At 49.3% G+C, this 20,838-nt stretch overlaps 1 protein-coding gene across 6 annotated transcripts in view; it reads right to left on the bottom strand.

The window, feature by feature from the left end:
• Nucleotides 1-20,838, bottom strand: part of IKBKG (inhibitor of nuclear factor kappa B kinase regulatory subunit gamma) — a 228,727-nt gene that overhangs the window by 83,941 nt on the left and 123,948 nt on the right. For all 6 annotated transcript variants that reach the window (XM_085629872.1, XM_085629874.1, XM_085629877.1 and 3 more), the window contains 2 exons: nucleotides 10,173-10,275; nucleotides 9,477-9,595 (listed from right to left, as the gene is read on the bottom strand). In XM_085629872.1, coding sequence (XP_085485998.1) covers nucleotides 9,477-9,595; nucleotides 10,173-10,275 — 222 coding nt within the window. The remainder of the gene's footprint in view (nucleotides 1-9,476; nucleotides 9,596-10,172; nucleotides 10,276-20,838) is intronic.

The raw sequence follows: 20,838 nt of genomic DNA, 5'->3' as shown, positions 1-20,838 counted from the left end.
GAGACGCGTCTCCTTCAGTAGGGCATCTGTTCTCCTGTCGCTGGGCACCACTGTGCTGTTCAGGGTGTTGATTTTTGCTCCCAGGAAAATCTTCACCTGCTCCGGTTCCAGCGATGACTTCCCCCAGTGTATCGAGAACCCCAGGTTCGTCAGAGTGTCTGTCACGCGTGTTGCGTGTCTCTCGCACTTCTCGCGTGTGTTTGCCTTGACCAGCCAGTCGTCTAGGTAGGGGTAGACATGGATCCCCTGCCTTCGTAGGTGGGCTGCGACCGCCGACAGGCATTTTGTAAAAACCCTTGGCGCCGATTCTAGCCCGAAGGCCAGGGTTGTGAACTGGTAGTGTTCCTGGTCGATGTTGAACCTTAGAAGGCCCTTGTGCCTTCTGTTTATTGGGATGTGCAGGTAGGCATCCTTGAGGTCCACAGTGACCATGAAGTCCCGGTCTCTTATTTGGGGGAGCACCTCCTGCAGCGAAGTCATTTTGAACTTCTGCGTTCTGATGAACTTGTTCAGGTATCGCAGGTCCAGGATGGGTCTGACGTTTCCGTCTACTTTCGGGACCACAAAATGGTTCGAGTAGACCCCCTTGTTGCGTTCTTTGAACGGCACTGCCTCTATGGCTCTTTTTTCTAGTAGTTTCAGGGTTTCTTCTCTGAGTAGGGCCAGTTCTTGAGCCGATCTCTGTCTTCCCTTTGGTCTTCTGTTTGGAGGTCTTTCCTCCAAATCCACGCAGTATCCGTATTGCATGACGTTCAGTATCCACTTGTCTGTGGTTATACGCCGCCACTCCTGAAGGTAGAACCTCAGCCTTCCGCCTACTGGTGTTGGATGCTCGTAGGCTTTTGACTCTTCTCTCCCCCTTGATGTTACTGCATTGCGCCTCACCCCTGGGGGCATGTCGAGGGTAGGCGTCCTCCTGCGTGCTGAGTCACTTTGATGAGGGTTGGTCACCCCCTCTCCTCCTCTGGCCACGTCCGTTCCCTCTCCCGCGAAAGGACTGGCCCAGAGGTTGGTACTGCCAGTTTTGCTTCTGTTGACCTTGTTGTCCGTGACTATCACCCTGCTGACCCTGCTGGAAAGTCTGGTGCGACGCTCCCTGCTGGCTTTCTCCCCGACCGTAGGGTCTCCTAGAGGGATTGCCTCTCCTCATCCCTCTTAGCTGTAGGGCCCCCATGGACCTCGCCGTTTCATTTTCTTTTTTCAGCTGGGCGAGTTTCTCGTCTACTGTTGCTCCGAACAGTGTCTCTCCGTTGAAGGGGGTGCTAAGGATGTTGTTCTGCACCTCCGGTTTGAATCCCGAGATTCTTAGCCATGCATGTCTTCTCTCGGTGACCCCTATGGCCATTAATCTTGCCGAAGTCTCTGCCCCGTCCAGCGCCGTCTTTATACAAGAGTTGGCGATATTTTTACCTTCTTCCACCAGGTGGGAGGCTCTTTGGCGGTATTCTTCGGGGAGGTGTTTTACTAGCTCCCCCATCTCGTCCCAGTGCTGGTACTGGTGCCTATTGAGGAGTGCATTGGAATTCGCCATGCGCCAGTGCATTGCGGCGTTCCTCTCGACCTTTCTTCCTGTGAGGTCTATCCTCCTGCTCTCTTTATCTGGTGGTGGCCCCGAAGTTGCTGGCACGTTGGCCCTTCTCCTGGCCGTGGAAGCTATGATGGAGTCGGCCGTGATACTACCCTTGATGTAAGGGGGGTCCAGAGAAGAGTGCTTATACTTCTCCGTCCTTGGCGTGATCGAACGGCAAGTCGCTGGTTCCTTAAAGGCCTCTCTTCCCTGATTCATCACACTTTGTAGCATTGGAAGGAATTGGCTCCTCGTCTGGATGGGGAGCAGGGTCTCGAGGAGGAAATCGGCTTTCGGCCTCTCCTCGTCCAGTTTCACGCCGAAGGCTGTCGCTGCGCTCCTGACCACCATATTGTACACCCCGATGTCGTCGGGTGGAGAAGGCCTCGAAGGGTACGTGTCCACGTGCTCCTCGGGGTTTTCGGTGTCGAGATCCTGCCATTCGATGTCGTGGCTGCTTGATGGCGCCGAGCTGTAGAACGACTGCTGGTCTTCTTCCTCGGGTTCGCCTTCATAATAGGTCTCGTCTTCCTCTTCGAGATCTCTTGTCAGCCCCTCGGTGTCGAATTCGTCCTCGATTTCGATGACGTTCGTCAGTGGAGCCGTTGGAATTTTGAATTCCTTCATCTTGGCGTCGAACTCCTTCTTCCTCTGAAGGATGTTCTCCATTTCGGCCTCGAGCCGCCTCTTCTTCTCCATCTCGGAGATGCTTTCGGCGTCGACCGCGGGCCTCTTCGACGGAACTTGCGTCGACGCCGACCTGTCCTTCTGCGTCGAGCGCCCCGTTTCATGGGTTGTCTTTGACGAACCTTGCCTTTCGGCGTCTTTCGGCACCAGGGAGTCCTTTTCGAAGGATCCGCTTGCCCTCTTGTCCATGGTTCCCCCCTTGGTCGTTGAAGTTTTCGGCGCCGGGGCTCCCTTCGTGGACTTTGACTCAGATTTTCTCGAGTCACCCTCGGGTTTTCGAGGCATTTTCGGGTGTTTTGAGCTCGACGATTCTCTTACCTCGTCTTCATTTTTCTTGTCGGTCTCTACGACCGTGAAGTTTTCGGGTCCCTCGGCGACGTTGTCCTCATCGTCTGTGGAGAGGCCCAGATCGTAGAGCGACGGGGCCTTACCCTTGCCATCCATGCTGGCGTTGGCTCTTCGCTGACGTTCTCTCACCCGGAGCGTCTTCGGCGCGAAGGCTGAGCAGGCGTTGCAGTCCTTGCTCTGGTGGTCGACCGGTAGGCAGAGGTTGCAGACCGGATGCTGGTCCTTCTGCGCGAACTTGTGGTGGCAGTTAGGGCAGAACTTGAATGGCGTCTTGTCCATTGCACTCAGGGCCTCTGAGTGCGCATTCTCCAAGGGCGTCGAAGAAAAAAGGTGGAACACTTCCTTCTTCGCGCTCCTGATGTGAAATATTCCTTTCCTGTGATATCTTCGTAGTCCTTTATCGACGAAACTTGCTTTTCCTTCTTCTTCCTTCGATTGTAACTCTGGAGCTTCCCGATGACGATCCAGACCCAACGGCGGAAAAAAGAATCTGAAGATGGCGCCCCAAAGGTGGGACTTCCGCAGGAAGCACGACGACGTCACAGGAGGTGCACCAAATGGTGGGTCGTCGCCGCCCACCTGGGCTACAAAAAAAACAAAAGAAAAAAAAACAAAGAAAAGACTACGAATCCGGACCCAACCACAATATCGCGGAATAATGCACAGCATAGTGAATCCAGAAAGATTCACGCTGCAAAACACATGCTCTGGAGTTGGCGGTTGCATGCACATCCCAACCAAGGCTGAACATTTGCCATTCCCCAATCCATGCGGCGGACTTGGCCAAGAGAGTCTCACCTTGGGGTCCCTTGCAACAGAGGTTCTGATCTATCTAACTGAATGTCGTGCACACAACTAGTCTCCTCCCGAGCCCAGGTATGTGATAGCACAAAGTGCTGCCCATTCATTTAATGACCCGAGCAACGGTCTCTGCAGCTTCCTGGCTTTTCTGAGATCTGTGGGGGGAAAAGAACAAGAGAGGGGCGACGGAGCAGAGTAGAGTTTGGGGAAGGGGGAGGTTACATCTGAAGTTACAGGCGCATTTAGTTATGGGGAGCCCATCTCCCAGAGCAGTGGACGGCCTAATCACCGCGGTGGTGCCTTTGCTTGGAGCAGAGTAAATACACGGTTTAAATTTGTTTAATGTTTACATTCCAACGGTACACAGTAGCGGAAGGCCACCTTCATTTTAAAGGTAGATTTGTGCTGCTTTGTTTTTATAAGTAGAAGTACTTTTTCTCTCCAGAAACAGCCGATAACAGTTTTTAAATTAAGGTTTCCAAAATATATGAATGTTAACAAATAATTATAATCATGCACATTCAAAACCACGAGACCCATTATTCTATAATGTGCCTATCCTGCTTGCTTTGCAACTTTTAGAACATTTTTTGTGTACTGCGTTTCCTTTCTGTTCTTGGACTACACCGGAATAGGGTTTGCTTCAGTGGTGCTTAGAAAGCGAACTGCTATGAAACAGAGGGGACTATTGTGAGGAACTGGGGTGTATAATCCGGTGTGGTTGTGTGACCTCACCGTGTAATACACTTACCAACCCCTTTATTTATTTATAAAGTTTTGTATAGCGCCAACATGACCCTTCCGGGTATCAGAGCGCTTCTCAATTTTAGGTGAGAGGGATACAGTATTGGGAAGCAAAAACATTTGTTCATTACATGATAATACAAGACGCGTGCAATAATCTAGTAGGTGTTCGAAACCTTCACAGGAGGTTAGGGCGATACAGCAAAGGGGGAAGAACATTCAAACAGTACAATGCATGCTAAATAATAGTATTCCCGGGTATATATTCATGTCCAAAGTCAATCAAGATGAGCAAATAGAACCAGTAGATTGCATTAGTGCAACTCTTAGCTCAATCCTGGGTAGCTGTGGTTCTGAGTAGTCAGAATTACACAAAGGAACAAGTGTAAAGAATCTAAACGGCACCAAAACAATTGAAGAAGAAAAAACATGAGACACTCAAGGAATCCAATAACCAGTTTAGAACAAGCATTTTCAGTGCAATAGGTCTCGCATTACTCATAGTTTGAGCTATTGGCGTTGCATTATTATTTGAAAAAGCCAATAGCTCAAACTTTTAGTAATGCAAGCATTTGTGTGTTACGTGGCCACAGTAGATCTACTAAACAACACTGACCACCGTACAAAGTTCTGCCATAGAGGTGGGGGCATGTTAATGAGGCAAACAGACAGAAATAGAGCATTACCCATATCAGCTTCACGCAAAAAGAGCGCGATCATTATGGCTACTGGTCATAAGCATTGTCAAAGCCAGTAGATCAGGCTTGCATTTTGAGTCAATCTAAAAGCCTAATGAAAATTCTGCTTAGATCTCTCTATTTTGCAGCACAATAGCTACTGCAGACTCTAAAATTGAAGTATTTTCCACAGCTGCACTATAAACAGACACTTGCAATACAAGCTTTAAGAAGTACTGCAGGAAAATGCAAGGGGGAAAAGAAGATCATCGGGCACCGCTCACTGTGCGGAACGTAACCCACCAATCACAGCTGCCACAGCCCCCTCTCCCATACCCCAGAGCCAACAAGCCAAAGCCAACAAAGCAATACCTTGCTAGATGCTGGCGCAACTTTCGGCTAGACGTCTATGGCATTGAGATGCGATGCGCGGCACACTGTGATAGGAGCACGGACGCGCCACAACCATCAAAGCGGTCAGAAGTTGTCAACTGGACACTCCATCAAGCAGGGACACCCGAGCCTCAGCCCTCAGTGCATCACAGCCAGCGAGAAGAACCGTGCACGCTAACTCAAACGTGCCATGCCACCAGAGTAAAAAATAAATAAAAAGAAAGGATCGCGGCCACCATGAATATCAAGTTTGGCATGCCGCGCTGCATACATCTTTTTTTATTTACATAAAAAAAAAAGGATTTGGGTGAGCCGCGGTATAACAAAGTCGCACAGCCACCATATGTGCTGCATAAAATATAATTTTTTTTTTTAAACAAAAAGGATTTGTGCGAGTTGTGCAGCCGCCATTACTGAAGCTCAATCACGGCATGCCAGTGTACTTCAAAAAGAAAAATAGTGCTCACATATGGTAAACAACAGATTCGGGGTAACAACACATGTAACAGGGGAAGTCCTTATGGGAGGGTGCAACAGAAGGAAAGGCGGTACAAAGGCGGGGCCAGGAACGAGTTTAACCAAAGAAACAAAAGCATTTGGAAAAGACAATCAAAGGAGCCAATGAAAAACATGGGTGGGGCTTAATGCCCATATCCGGAATACAGAAGGTCTCAAAGAGACACTGCAAGCGCTGCCTAGGCGAAACCTAAAAATAGACTGCATCTTTATTTATTTTAGGCACCACAACGAAAAAGATCAACCGGAGGGTTCTGGAGATATAGAATTTACAATGTACAGTAAATATGCACTTTCACTTAACCGTGAACAAGCATTGGCAAAATCAACAAATTTGACATGTAGAAACTTTTTCAAGGAAAACTTTCGGCATGTGTCAATGTGGTTCGTTATAGTTACTTTAGACACCCAACTCCCGCAGAAAGTGAGGCAGGGGGACTAGCAAGGTCCACAGAAACCGGTACCTCAGAGGTAGAAGCACTCTTCAGTGAGTTCCAGGAACTTTTAGCTCTTTGTTATGGGTTGCTTTGGAGTGGTCCTGATGCAAGGGATACAGGATGCTGAAGATGCTCAAGGATGTTGCGGATGTGATGCGGTCTACAGGGGTCTTCCTGCAGCTACTCCTCGGTCCACGAGCTAGGAAACCACAGGGCCCTGGCCACAGGGGTTGACGTCTTTCGAAGTCTTCTCAGTCCTGGCAGAAGTCCAGTTGCTACTGGGCTACCAGTCACCCTGCAGGATGGTCACAATGGAATCCTGCCTTGAAGGTAACTTGCCTTCTAGGCGACCAAGCTGTACTCAGATGACTCTCCCGGGTTCAGCGATCCCGGGTGCAACTTTAAACTTCAGATCCTGGTCTCAGGTCTGATTTGCACTACCAACTCACCCCAGCAGGCTTCTTCAGCTGTTGTGTCCTGTGCTGCCAACAGGAGGGCAACCAACTGACCCTTTGAGTCTCTTGCTTCGGCTGGGGTCCGGAGACTACTTCTCCATGAGCAGTATACAGCAGGCACAATCCCTCTGATTTGCAAACCTTTCTCTTTGCCGTATCCATGGTGCAGCTTGGCAGTCCTTCCTCAGACCTTCTTCCAGTCCAGATGAGATCGGAGTTCTGGTTGCCCTATTTATGCTCAGAAAGTGGCCTCAGGGTAGGATGCAGTTGGTAGCCAATGGACTACCAGGTCCCCTCCCTCCTGTTGACCACTTCCTTGAAGTGTGGCATCTGGCTATCTTAGGATGCACCAATCTGCCCACTCCCCACATGGCAGAACCCCTCTCTCGGCGTCCAGAGTTCTTAAGCCCAACCCAGAGGCGTGGCTACCAAGAGGGCTACATGCTCCTGGAAAACCAGTTTGGCAACCTGGTCCCCTCTCCTTCCTGAGTGCCAGCCTGCCTACCTAAATAACGGGACAGCCCCTTTGCCACGTGTTCGACATTTGCCCTTCAAGGCGGCTTCACCATTGAAGTTCAGCTTTTTGGCCAACACCCATATGGCTTCCTTCCAGGGAGAGGTCACCGCTCTCTCTAGTGCAGGCTTCTATTGTGTGCTTTCCTGGGAGTCGTTGGCACGTCTCCACGGGAGGGTGGACAGTCGTCTCAAGGACAACCCAATGCAGGAGCACATGGCACATGTTACATGAATTTGGACTGGATAATCATGTCGAGCCTAATGAAACAAAGTGTGTAACTTTGTACTCGTCAACGGGGCAACCAAGTCTTTCCACAGTAAAAACAAGTTTTGCTTTTTTACTGCCAGAACCTGTAAAATACATGCTCTGTCCATGAAATATGTCGCACCCAGGGCTCGGTAGGCCTGCCATAGGGATGACTTACCTACTACACAGGGAGGTTTTGGCTCGGTCATTGCTTTAAATGTCAAAGTTGGGCTAGCAGTTTAAAAACTGCTCTTCCAGTCTGCACTGGCGAACTGGGAGACAATATTTACTTGGGTCACACCTAGGGAGGCACCACCCGTGCGGCAGTCCCTGGAGTGACCCTCGAACATACATGCCCAAAGTACCATATACTAGGAGCTTCAAGCAAGTCAGCCTACGCCAGTCTGGTATAAGCCAGTGCGACATACATCATTTTAAGGGTCAAACCACATGCACAGAGCCCTGTTTAGCAGGGCTCAAGGCATTTCAGCGTCATTACACCAGCACCTAGTGGTCTCAATGGGGGAAAAAAGGTGGGGGGAAACCCTGCAAAAAGTCTGTTTCTTACACCTGTCTTTTACACAGCAAATAAGCAAATAGTAGAAGCACATACTTATTCCATCGCAAACCAACTGAGCCAAAAATACAATTAAACATATACTAAAAAAGTGGTGTTGTGTCAAATATGTTTATCTTCTCAAGCTAACGCTGGAATTTCTTTTTTCTTTTTACATAAACTCACCACAACCGGCTTAACTTTTTATGAGCATTTATACATAATTTAAAATTTGATTGATTTAACACAATTTAGCAGAAAAACCTATTATTGCAAAAATAAAGCTACTGATTTCTTTATACAGACCTTTAAACAGCTAATACTTGCGTCAATGTGATGATGTGAGTGAAAGTGTGACCTTTCACAAAATAAGCGAGCACAGTTTACTTTTTTTATTTTCCTGTGAAACAAGCAATTTTCAAAATGGACAAGATAACTTTGTAAAATCTTAAACACAGCTATCAAGTTTGTTCCATGTCATGCATACCACTTTCGGCCAGTTCAGGCATTTTAGCCAACACCACTTTGCTTTCAGCACGGTCAGTGCAGTTTAAGTATGCAGAGTTACAAGCCCCACACAGCACCATGCTGCAGGTTGAAAAGCCGGGAAGGGCTGATGGTTTCATATCTCACAGTGGCATGTGGCACACTTGTGAAACGCAAAATAAAATTACTGCCTTTTATTCTTGTCAGCAATCTAGGGTTAAACATTCCAGTGGGTGAGAGGATAGAAATGGCCTTCAAATGCATGTGTGAAGAGCTCGTGGGGCAGCTGGCTTTCTAGAGGAGCTCGGGCAGAAGTCCAGGTGGGGATTATCTGAGGAATGGGGTGGGGGAGAGGCTTGGACATAAATAGAGTAGCACGAAGTTTGGAAAAGTCCCTTCGCGACCTGAAACAGAGTTCTAGTGTGTACCTGCCTTTGTTGTGGGTTGGCTCCTCCTACTCAGGGCAGTCAGAGAGGCACAGAACCAGTTTACTGGTCCTTCATTGGAATAGCCCCATGGGTGGGCAGACTGAGCTCCAGCAGTGGACGCGGCTTTGGACATCTTGATAAATCCTCGGAAGAGTTATTGGTTTTACTAGAAGCTGAAAGAAAAGCTTCAATGTTGTGAGGTGTTGTGGATGCCGATAGGCTCAGGCCCCTCCAGCTGCCGATGTAGGTACTAGTATTACTTGGGGCTCCCACCCCAGGACAGGAAATCACCATGAAGCTGGTGAAGATCAGACCTGATGTATCTCGCTGTTTATCTGCACGTGTCCCAGGGACATGAAGGACATGAGCGTGAGCCTTTTAAGTATTCGGCCAGCTCAGCTGGACTTTACCAAGGAACACAACCCCTTCGAAGGACTCCAGGAGCTATGATTCTACACCCTGGCTGTCGCTTAAGGGACAAGCGACATCTCTCATTCACAAGGAGATGGTGAGGGGAAGAACGCAAGCACCAAGCCAAAGACCCAAGGCAGCATCCTTGACTGAACACATAATTCAGGTTCTAATCACCATAGCATCCAATCATGACGCAGTGTTTACCTGTCCTCCAGTTTGCGTTTCTCGGCCCCGCACTCCTTCAGGCAGTCATTACTCTCTTGCAGCTCCCCCAGCAGGGAGGTGACCTGCGCCTTCACAGACGTCTTGTCATCCAGCAGATGCTGTGGAAAGAGAACGGATGGGTGAGACATGCTGCCAAGGCCTGCATTCAGTGAGTCAGACAGGAGCTTTCAGGTATAACCCTGCTCTGAGGGTCTCACTTGACTGGTTAACAGTGGACGCACAGCTACAGAGGTCTGCTCTCAGCACTGAATTAGGCAAGTCGTGAGTGTGAGTGCACACGCATACAATAGTCTGCTCCGAGCGCTGCACTGGGTTGGCTGGTCAGACAGCGACCATGCATTTGTGAGTGTGCCCCAAGGTCTGAACTGGGTTTGTAGGAGTAAGAGGGCATACACGTGGCAATGAGTGTAAATCCAGCCCTGGGTAGAGTTGAACACAGCATGAATATTCGCATCTAGGAGTACGCTGCCAGCTCGGGCATAAATAGCTCAATGTTTTTTAACCCGAAGGAGTATGTGCTGGACCAAGCGACACTCCGCTCCAAGTACCAAAGACCCCGTGTGGCACATGGTGTGTAGCATGCTTCCACTTGCGAGGGGAGTCCTGCAGGCTGAGAGGTTAGCCAACGATGTCCATGAGGGACAGAGGCCTGACCCACACCATGCCCATGCATACCTCCACCTGCTGCCTCAGTGCCTGGACTGTCTGCTCCGTCTCCTTTTCCTTCTTTAGCACTTCTCCCCGGAGAGAGTCCAACTTGGTCTTCAATGTGTCATGCCTACCAAAGAAAAGAACAAAAGGGAAGTCAGAACAATGTCTTCATATGGCCTCACATGCACTCTTCCGTTGAACCCACTTTTATAAGGGTGTGGGGGACATCGCTCAAGAACCCACTGAACACGGGAGTAGTCTCGCGGGGGTAGAGGCAACAAAGTAAGTACCATGCCTTGTACAGCGGAAAGTTGTTTACACAGGGACTCAAAAGTTGGACACACGAAACATGCTTTGCCGAATTCTAGCATCCAGCGACAGCATCAAAATGTCTCCAAACGTTTAGTTAAACTGAAAATAATCAGGTAGTTGTCGACTTAGGCCTTCTTCAGTTTGCTTTGTGAAGCCACAGTACAGTGTGCAGTGTGGTCTCATGTGGAGGGTGCATTTCACTCTTTAACAGAGGTCAATCTGCAAAATATTGTGTGGCCGAGCGCGCTTCCTGCACCTTTCGGTAGTGGAGCATCATTACCTCCTGAACCCCTGCAGATTGCGGCTTTGGTACTTCTCTGTCAGTGGGGAGCAGAGCTCACTCGCCACACTCCATCTATAACTCATTCAAGCCACACTCCATCTACAACTCATTCAAGCCACACTCCATCTACAACTCATTCAAGCCACACTCCATCTACAACTCATTCAAGCCACACTCCATCTACAACTCATTCAAGCCACACTCCATCTATAACTCATTCAAGCCACACTCCCATCTACAACTCATTCAAGCCACACTCCCATCTACAACTCATTCAAGCCACACTCCATCTATAACTCATTCAAGCCACACTCCATCTATAACTCATTCAAGCCACACTCCATCTATAACTCATTCAAGCCACACTCCATCTAGCCAATAACTCCATGGCAATTTCCTTGGTACCAAATACCATGAACAGTTAAGGCGAGTTTCAAAAATGTTAAATCGAATAAGAGAATCTCAAAGCCCTTGTCGTATGACATGTAGTCTGGCTCCTTTAGGCCAGTATTTGTGACTCCGAAAGAATGCTGATAACTTCATGGTCTCGTTTAAGCGGAGATCGGCGATTACTTTTCATGTAGGTATGTCAAACTGGTCACCTGCTTTGTAACCAATATCCCCTTCTTAATGCTCACACAGGGTTTGCAGAACGGCCCTGGTGATCACTCTGGAGATGAAGTCAATGGAAACCCTGAACTTCATGAAGCAACCTGCTATCCCCAAAGGAAGGAGGTGACAAGAATAGTCATGAACACATTGTGGCTCCCAAAGGAAATGATTTCATTAAGTGTTCAAAGGGAACGCTGGGATGCAGGACACTTAACTCCATACCAGCTGCAGAATGAGCAGGCGCTGCTGGATACTTTTATTCACACCACATAGCTCTACATTTTTACTCACCACCTCTGTACCTGGGGGCCTGCTAGAGGATTTATGTCCACTCGGCAGCTCTAACACCACCCATTGGACAAAATCATCACTTCCACAATCCTTCACATCAGAAGCGCAGCTAGTTCCTAACCCCGCCCTGCAGCACTCTCCGATTGTTCTTGATCAGACGAACTGCAGAACACGCGGGATCCATCGCTGTCTGCACAATGGTTCATGTGTTTTTAAACTCTAGCTATCTCAGAGCTGTGTGCATGCACAAACATTTGGGGATTCTACCAGACGTTGTTCTGAGAACTGTAAATACACTAATTGTCACTCCCAAATAATTGAATAAAGTATTTCCAGATTCGCAGATCAAAACAGACGAGTAGTTAGTTAACAAATAAGTGGATTATTTTGACCAGAAGCACTGATGCAACTTAACCAGGCAGCGAGATGGAAACTGCAATGGCCCCACGAGCAGAAGTGTGCAAAGTGGATCTAAATTCACAAGCTGTGAGGATGGGCACCTACATTCAGTCATAGCACTCAGAGCTGAACAGACAAAAGGTTCCATAAACACTGTAAAGTAAAACAGGATCTCCACCGACCAGATCTACTGGGATCGAACCAGATCGAATGTGATGCAGCTCATGGTTACATCTTCACTTGTGACGCTTTTCACGCCAGCCACAATAAGAGAAACGTAGCTGAATAATAACTGGCAGAAGATCATTCTTCGGAAAACCCAAAAATATTCAACTCAAATGAACGAGACAGCACATGTTTCTGTACTGTTTGTCAGCCGAGCCTCGGTCTACTCATGGGGGGGGGGGGCAAGCAGCACACACAGTGAACACTAGATGGGAGACAAAGGTCCCCTGCATGGTGTAGTCGTGTTCACTTGCCCTAACTTCTGTCCCCGTAATGTGGGCCACTCATTGGCTTTCATTAGGTCGGTGGCATGTATAAAGGAGTTATCAATTTCCTATACTGTGACGGGGCCAAATGGCGTTCAAGAGATTTACATGGCACAAGAATGGGTCCTACGATTATTTACCAATACACAGAAGAACATCCAAGCGAAAGAAAGGTTTAAGGTAGGTCTGAAAACTTCGGATCGCTCAATTGGTCTAGAGTTAGAAGAAAAACGTGCCTGCCATGGTTTCCCAAAGGATAGGAGGATGGCAAGAGTTTTTAGCAAGGACACAGTGAGTTCCAGAAGTTGGATGTAGCACTAGTAAAGTATTGCTTCACACTTCTTATTTTGAATTTCTGAATTGTCAGCTATACTCAATTTTTGATCCTCAGCATAGGAGAGATGTGAATCCTATTAAATAAATATAAACTATTGTTCTAAGTACGGATTAAACCGTGCCGGTAATAGTATACATAAATAAGGGACACCACATATCGCCATCGTTTAAAGAACCTTATTTTTCTTCCTTATTTGACAATTGAGAAAGGAAGGAGGAGAACCAATAAAGACGCAGCTGCTGGAGCCCATTCTCTGTTGCAGAGCAGACCGACACCAGCCTCTGATGATCGCAGAACTAAAAGCTGCTGGAGCCCTTTCAATGCTGCAGAGTAAACCAACACCAGCCTATGATGATCGGCAGTATTGAAAGCTACTTGTGAGAAAGTGGCTCTGTATATACTGTTCCTTAATAGGTGCAGGGTGTACAGAGTCCACAGACCCCAAGGGTTTGACAGAGGCTAAAGTTAGATATAACCTTACTCTCCAAAGTGGTAGCTTGATCGAGCAGTAAGGCAGTACCAGAGGACAGTGTAAAGCATTTGTTGTACACACTCAGCCAGCAAATGGTCTCACACACTCAAGACCTGAACTCTAGGCCAATGGTTTATATATAAAAAATATATGCATGTTTTATTTTAGAACCAACAATTGGAATTAAAATATACTTTCTCAGAATGAGATGCTTTATATAAATACTTTTGCTAATGCAATTGACTTTTGTAAACAGTTACAAGTGGTTGCAATAGGCAACACTATTTTAAACACAATAATGCATTGAGTTCGATGGAAGATTCATGTTATTTGCAACAGATTACTTTTAGGATTACTTTTGTGATTCCAGGACTGGATCCTAGATTCAGTCCTGGGTCAGTACTCAGAATCAAGGGATGAAAGTCGACTTAATTACTGTGATGATTTTTAAACAATATTTAGCTATTTTAAAAGTTGACACTTAGAAAATATTTAATAGAAAACAGTCAATGATTCCCTATGGCAGAAAATGCAGGTTACAGGTATAGTATGTTCTCGTTACTTTTGTAATCCAGTACTGGATGCCTATACTCAGTACTGGGACCTTTATCCAAAACAGGTAAGTAATTAAGTTTTCAGATATTATACGATTTTTAAAGAATATTTAAAGATTGCAGAAATTGACACTTAGAAGAAATTTCACAGAAAAACAATCAATGATTTCCTACGGGAGAAAATTGGGTTACTGGTAAGTACAGTTGTAAGTATTTTTCAGAGATAGTGCTGGGCACCAAGATCCAGCACTGGGAGCTCACCAAAGAGCAGGTGAGTAATTTCGTTTTCGTTACTCGGCTGATTTTTGGTGAATATTTTAAGATTTGAAAAGTCCACACTTAGAAGAAATTTCAGGAAAAAGCCAGTCAATGTTACCCTATGAAGAAAATAGAGTTATCGGTTTAAAGGTAAGTACTCGACTGGCAGAGTTGAGGTTCTGGGCATAGACTCAGGGGTCCCCCAGGGTCAGGTAGGTACAGTTGGTTCACCCTCAGCGACTCTAGGGCGGCCGGGTGCAGAGTGAGTTAGGCCCAATGTTATCCTATGAGGGATAGGGGGGCCTTGGTTGGTGGCTGCTGACTGGCAAGCCATGCGGCTGTGGGAGCTGGGATCCTGGTCACTTACTCAGGGCAAGTGGGGAAGTAGGTAGGTGTAGAGGTTTCACTGCCAGGGCCACTCGGGCGACTGGGTGCTTTTGAGCCTTCGGGCGCTCAACTGATTTCAATGGGAAATCTCCGGTTTGGAAAAAGACTGCAAGCTCGGGGACGAGGATTCTTCAGGTGCCACCACCACTTCGAGAGGTAAGTTGGGTAGTTGGAGGATAAGTAGGTACCCCGGGATTGGGCACAGGTGGCCGTGGGGCGCCGCGTGCAGGGGTGCCTTTTGGTGTCGGGAAATCTTACCCTCTGTTGATCGCGGTTGGGGGGCACCTTGTTCTGAGGCTGCAGGCTCCTTCAGGAGTGTCGAGGAAGGTCCTTGAGTGCCGGACTCGGGGTCACAGTCGCCGTGGGGTCGTCCTCGTGGTCTTTGTTCACTCCGGCACTGGCCAGGCTTGGCTGGTGCAGAGTGTGCTGGGTTCGCGGTTCCGGGCTGCTGCCAGGGATTAGAGGTAGGTTTTGAGTAGAGCCTCTACTCATGGGAGTCCCAGGGGCTTAGAGCCAAAAGGTAGCCAGGTTCTCCGGGGTTTGTGAGGTTGCTGGCCACAAGAGATGCCGGGTTGGAGCAGGAGCAGGTTCGAGGGTCGACAGGCCGGCAGGGCAGGTCTTCTTTCTTCTTGCTCTTCTTTGTAGTTTTGAATCTGGAATCTGGGTAAGGAAGGTTCAGGGTGCCCCTAAATACTAGGATTTAGGGGCGTTACAGGTAGGTGAAGGGCAGGGGCCAATGGGTCCCTGTCCTGGAGTGGGTACACCCCCTATCCTGCCTCTCTCCTGTGGGAGGGGGGCAGGAGCCTAGTCCTGATTGGGCAGGGCTTCCCATCTTCAAGATGGCGAGAGCCCGGAGATGTGCTTCACCTCGCCTCCCCCACCTGAGGGGTGGGGTTGGCAGGCTGGCAAATCCCCTGTCCTTATTTGGGGTTTCCGGCCAAGCTTCCCGCCAGAGTGGGGGGTTGCAGTGGCCTGGGGAAGCTCACCGAGCCGGCATGCCTTTGAAGCTTCCCCCTGCCCATCCTGGGGGAGGAGATTTAGCACCTCGCCCAGGATGTGCATTGTTGCAGACCCAGGAGAGCAGGGGTCTCCTACCCAGGGGTCCAGCAACATGTCTGCTGTGTGGCAGCCTAGGCAGCCTCAGAACAGACGTGGATTGTAGATTTAGGTTTCAGGGGGCCTCTCTAAGATGCCCTCTGTGGTGCTTTGTACATTAAATCACACACTGGCAACAGTGTGGATTTAATGTGCTGAGCAGTTTGATACCAAACTTCTCAGTCTTTAGTGCTGCCATTATGGTGCTGTGGAGTTCGTGTTTGACAAGCTCCCAGCACCATGTACTCTTAAATGGCAGCACAGCACTTACAGTGCCCAGGAATGGACCTGGGTATTGTAGGGGCACAGGGCTCCTGCCTCTTTGCCCACACCACTGACATAGGGCACCCAGCTAGAGGGGTGGCTGATGTATGCCAGGGCAATGTAGGTTGTGGGCATGGCACACAGGGATGTGTGCCATGTCGACTCTCTGTTTTGTCTTGTATCCAGACACTCAGCCTGCAAGGGCAGTGTGTGTGTGTGAGGGTACAGGGCCTCTAAGGGTGGCACAATGAGTGCTGTAGCCCTTAGAGGCCTTCCCTGGTCACAAGGCCCTGGGTACCTAGGGTACCATTTACCAGGGGCTGACATGTGGCCAGGGTTTGCCAATTTGGGTTTTGGCTGTTAGGCAGTTTTTAGCGAAGGAACACAGGCCCTGGGCACCTGATTGGCAGGAGCCCAGGGCCCAACAAGGAAAAGTGCATCAGCTATTAGGCAAAAAAAAGGGGGGGGGGGTTACTGCAACAGAAACCCACTTTCTTACACTACTGGAGCCCATTCTCTGCTGCAGAGCAGACCGACATCAGCCTATGATGATCATCAGTACTGAAAGCTGCTGGAGCCCTGTGAGGCGGTACCGACGGGGACCAGTCTCTTACCTGTCCCTCCAGGCCGATATGACCGAGGCAGCCTTCACGCCGAGGAACGGACCCGGATGCGTGACTTCCGTGGTGCGCCGCCTGAGACGATAGCCCCACCCACCTGTTATCTCTCCACACAGGAAGGGCAAGACCGAGGTGATACGGCAGAAGTGCGAGGAGCCGAACCCGGAAGTAGTTACCCACAGAGGGTGAAAAAGGACCAATCCACAGAGGATGGGGGCGCAGCGATCAGAGGAGAAGGAGAGGAGGCGAGCGAAGACCAGCGAGTGAAGACCAAGACTATCAACCAGAGCAGCCAGAAGGAAGATGTTGCGAAGAAAGAAGATCCCTTTGTGACCCCTAAAGTCCAAAGAACCAAGAATTTCAATAAAATTCACACCATTGCTCATTACATACAGCCTCCGCGTCTGTTTATCCGGCCCGCAATCCCACAGGTGGTGTCAGAAGTGGGATCATCCGGAGACATGGAGGCTGCAATCGCTAAAATGGCAGAAAGCCAGGAAAACCTGGGGAAAGTGATGGAGCGTTTCCTCACCGTGGTAGAAGATCGAGGCAAACTACATCTAGTGCTCACCCGACAAGGTCAAACCCATGGGGCAGCCATGGAGAAACTCACGGAAGCCATCGGACATCAAAGGGTGCCTGCCGCTCTTCCCTCTGTGATATGTGAGTGGCAAAGATCTGGACTACTTCTTTAATAATTTTGAGCGCATGGCCACCGTATGCGGCCTGGCCGACAGATAAATGGGGACAGTACTTGGGCCCTTCATTGTCAGGCGATTTACAAGCGGCTCATCAAGCTGCAACTGTACAGGGAGGGACTCCATATGCTGACATAAAACAATGTATCAAGAAAAGATTGGGAGTTGATGAGGAGACGTATAGAATGAGACTCTGCCAAATAAAGGAGGGCCCCCAGGAGACACCAAAAGCACTATACTTCCGGGTAAAGGACATGGCCGACCGTTGGTTTAAACCCTCCAATACCACCAAAGAAGGGATCATAGCCAAAATCTACCTGGAACACTATTTGTCCTCCCTGCATCCTCCCATCCAAAAGTGGGTCCGACAGCATGCACATCTCACCCTGGAAACGGCTGTCGAAATAGCCAGTGCATACAGCAGAGCCCAGGAAATACAAAAGGGGTGAGATGATCCACACTGGAAAGCGGGAAGTAGTGGGGTCCACCAGCCACCCCGAACCCCAATCATACGAAAGCTGGAGCCCGTCACCGTCATACCAGGTCCTACCTTGTTCAAACCCCCCCCCCCCCCCACTGGACCCTAATGCTTTAATTGCAGGGGGATGGAACATAATAGCGTGTTTTGTCCCCAAAAAGAAGAGCCAATGGAGGATGGAATGGTCCGGAAATATTATTGCTCCCCTCCCGATAGACTACCACCCCCTTATCATTGTAGGGTGTCTGAACGGACAACCAGTCACAGCATTGGCGGATACAGGGTGCCTTCAAAGTGTCAGGACCTGGAACACGGGATCGGCCCCATTGAGGGGACAGTAACCATACAATGTGTTCATGGTGACAAGAAGCAATACCCTACCACCCGTGTACAAATTCAACACCAAAATGACCCTGGATCCACTCTGAAGGTGGGTCTCATCCAACGATTGCCTGAACAGGCCATTCTTGGAAACGATTACCCGAACCTATCTCAATTGATTAAGGATACGCCACCAGAACATGAGTGAGTGGTGGAATACAGCTCCCTTCTCCAGGGACGAAGACCACGAATGGCCTTCCTCCAAAATTAAGAAAAGCCAAAGCCAAAGAAGAATGGAAAAAAGGAAACCCACCCCAGTGTTGCCAGTCCTCCATGATGAGAACCCATGGGAAACGGATAGAAACTTCCACGCAGCTCAAAGAGAGGACCCTGTCCTACGAGAAGCCTGGGATAGAGCCCTAGAGAAGGAAGACCCTCTTCAAGTAGGTCCCTACTTCTTTAACAAGAATGGGTTGTTCTACAGAGAGGGAAACCCCACACACAAACGCCAACTGTTGGTCCCGGGGCCGTTTCGTGAAAAGGTCCTTTAACTAGCCCACAGTCATCTTTTAGGGGGCATTTTAGTGATGAGAAAACAGAAAAGCTGATTATGGAAAACTTCTACTGGCCAGGAATCTACCAGCAAGTAAAGGCGTATTGCCGGGAGTGTCCCATACACCAGAACAATAGTCGCTATAGGCCTACCCGTGCACCCCTTCGTCCTGTCCCAGTTATTGATGAACCCTTCTGTAGGGTAGGAATGGACATCATAGGACCTGTGTTGTCTTCTCAAAGCAGGTGTCACTATGTGCTTGTCCTAGTTGACTACGCCACCCGTTTCCCTGAGGCGATCGCCTTGCGTCGCCCAGACGCCGCTAATATAGCCAAAGCCATGGTAAATGTTTTTTCGCGAGTGGGGTTTCCAAAAGAGATCTTAACAGATCAAAGAGCCCCGTTTGTGTCCAAACTAATGAAACAAGTGTGTGCCCAGCTGGGTATCAAGTAGCTACGAACTGCAGCGTACCATTCACAAACAGATAAATTAGTGGAGCGGTACAATGCCACCATTAAAACCACTCTTAAGAAGCTCCTCACCTTAGAAACCAGGAAATGGGAGGACATGTTACCCTTGGCATTATTCGCCATCCGATGTAAGGTACAAAAGAGCACAGGTTATTCCCCTTTTGAGTTATTGTACGATCACCAACCACGATCCCTATTAGAGATGGCTCATGAGGCATGGGAAAATGAGCAGAACGACATTAAACTCCTGGTGGAATACGTGTCAAACGTCAAAACACATTTAGGTCAAATACGGGCCATAGTCCAGACTAATATGGATGAAGCCATGGCTGCCCAAAAGGCCCAACATGACAAGAAAGCGAAAGAGATCCTTCAATGTGGGAGATCCGGTATTTCTCATGATAACCTCCTCTGATCATAAACTGTTAGGGCAGTGGCACGGCACCTATACCGTGACGGAGAAGGTAACACCTGTTGTGAGAAAGTGCCATCTTTCTTGCATGGTATGCCCCCACTTTTTGCTGAATTGCTGAATGTACTTTGACTGAGTGTGCCCTGGACTCCTGCCAATCAGGTGCCCAGGGCCTATGTTCCTTCCCTAAAACAAACCAAACCCCAATTGGCAAACCCTGGCCACATGTCAGGCCCTAGTAAATGGTACCCCAAGTACCCAGGGCTTTGTGACCAAGGGAGACCTCTAAGGGCTGCAGCACACCTTGTGCCACCCTTAGAGGCCCTGTACCCTTACACACACACCCTGCCTTTGCAGGCTGAGTGTTTGGGTGCAAAACCAAAACAAAGTCGACATGGCACACATCCCTGTGTGCCATGCCCATCACCTACACTGCCATGGCATACATCAGTCACCCCTCTCGCTGGGTGCCCTATGCCAATGGTGTGAGCACAGGAGCAGTAGCCCTGTGTCCCTACAGTGCCCAGGTCAATTCCTGAGCCCTCTAAGTGCAGTGCTGCCATCTAAGAGTACATGGTGCTGAGAGCTCGTCAAACACGAGCTCCACAGCACTATAATGGCAACACTAAAGACTGGGAAGTTTGGTATCAAACTTCTCAGCACATTAAACCCACACTGATGCCAGTGTGGGATTTAATGTACCCAGCACCACAGAGGGCATCTTAGAGGTGCCCCCTGAAACCTAACCTACGAATCCACGTCTGCTCTGAGGCTGCCTAGGCTGCCACCCAGCAGACATGTTGCTGGACCCCTGGATAGGAGAGCCCCTGCTCTCCTGGTCCTGCAACAATGCACATACTGGGCGAGGTGCTAAATCCCCTCCCCCAGGATGGGCAGGGGGAAGCTTCTGTGAGCTTCCCCAGGCCCCTGCAACCCCCCACTCTGGCGGGAAGCTTTGGCCGGAAACCCCAAATAAGGACAGGGGATGTGCCAGCCTGCCAACCCCACCCCTCAGGTGGGGGAGGCGAGGTGAAGCACATCTCCGGGCTCTCGCCATCTTGAAGATGGGGAGCCCTACACTATCAGGACTAGGCTACTGCCCCCCTCCCACAGGAGAGAGGCAGGATAGGGGGTGTACCCACGCCAGGACAGGGACCCATTGGTCCCTGCCCTTCACCTACCTGTAACGCCCCTAAATCTAGTATTTAGGGGCACCCTGAACCCTCCTTCCCCAGATTCCAGATTCCGAAATTACAAGAAGAGCGAGAAGAAAAGAAGACCTGCCCTGCAGCTGCGAAGGAGAGGGAGACACCAACTGCTTTGGCCCCAGCCCTACCGGCCTGTCGACCTCGAACCTGCTCCAAACCCGGCATCTCTTGTGGC

Source organism: Triturus cristatus, chromosome 10 (genome assembly GCF_964204655.1).
Source record: "Triturus cristatus chromosome 10, aTriCri1.1, whole genome shotgun sequence".
Lineage (NCBI taxonomy): Eukaryota > Metazoa > Chordata > Amphibia > Caudata > Salamandridae > Triturus > Triturus cristatus.
The sequence above is the reverse complement of the archived record's forward strand: the minus strand, read 5'-3'. Positions and strand labels throughout refer to the sequence as shown.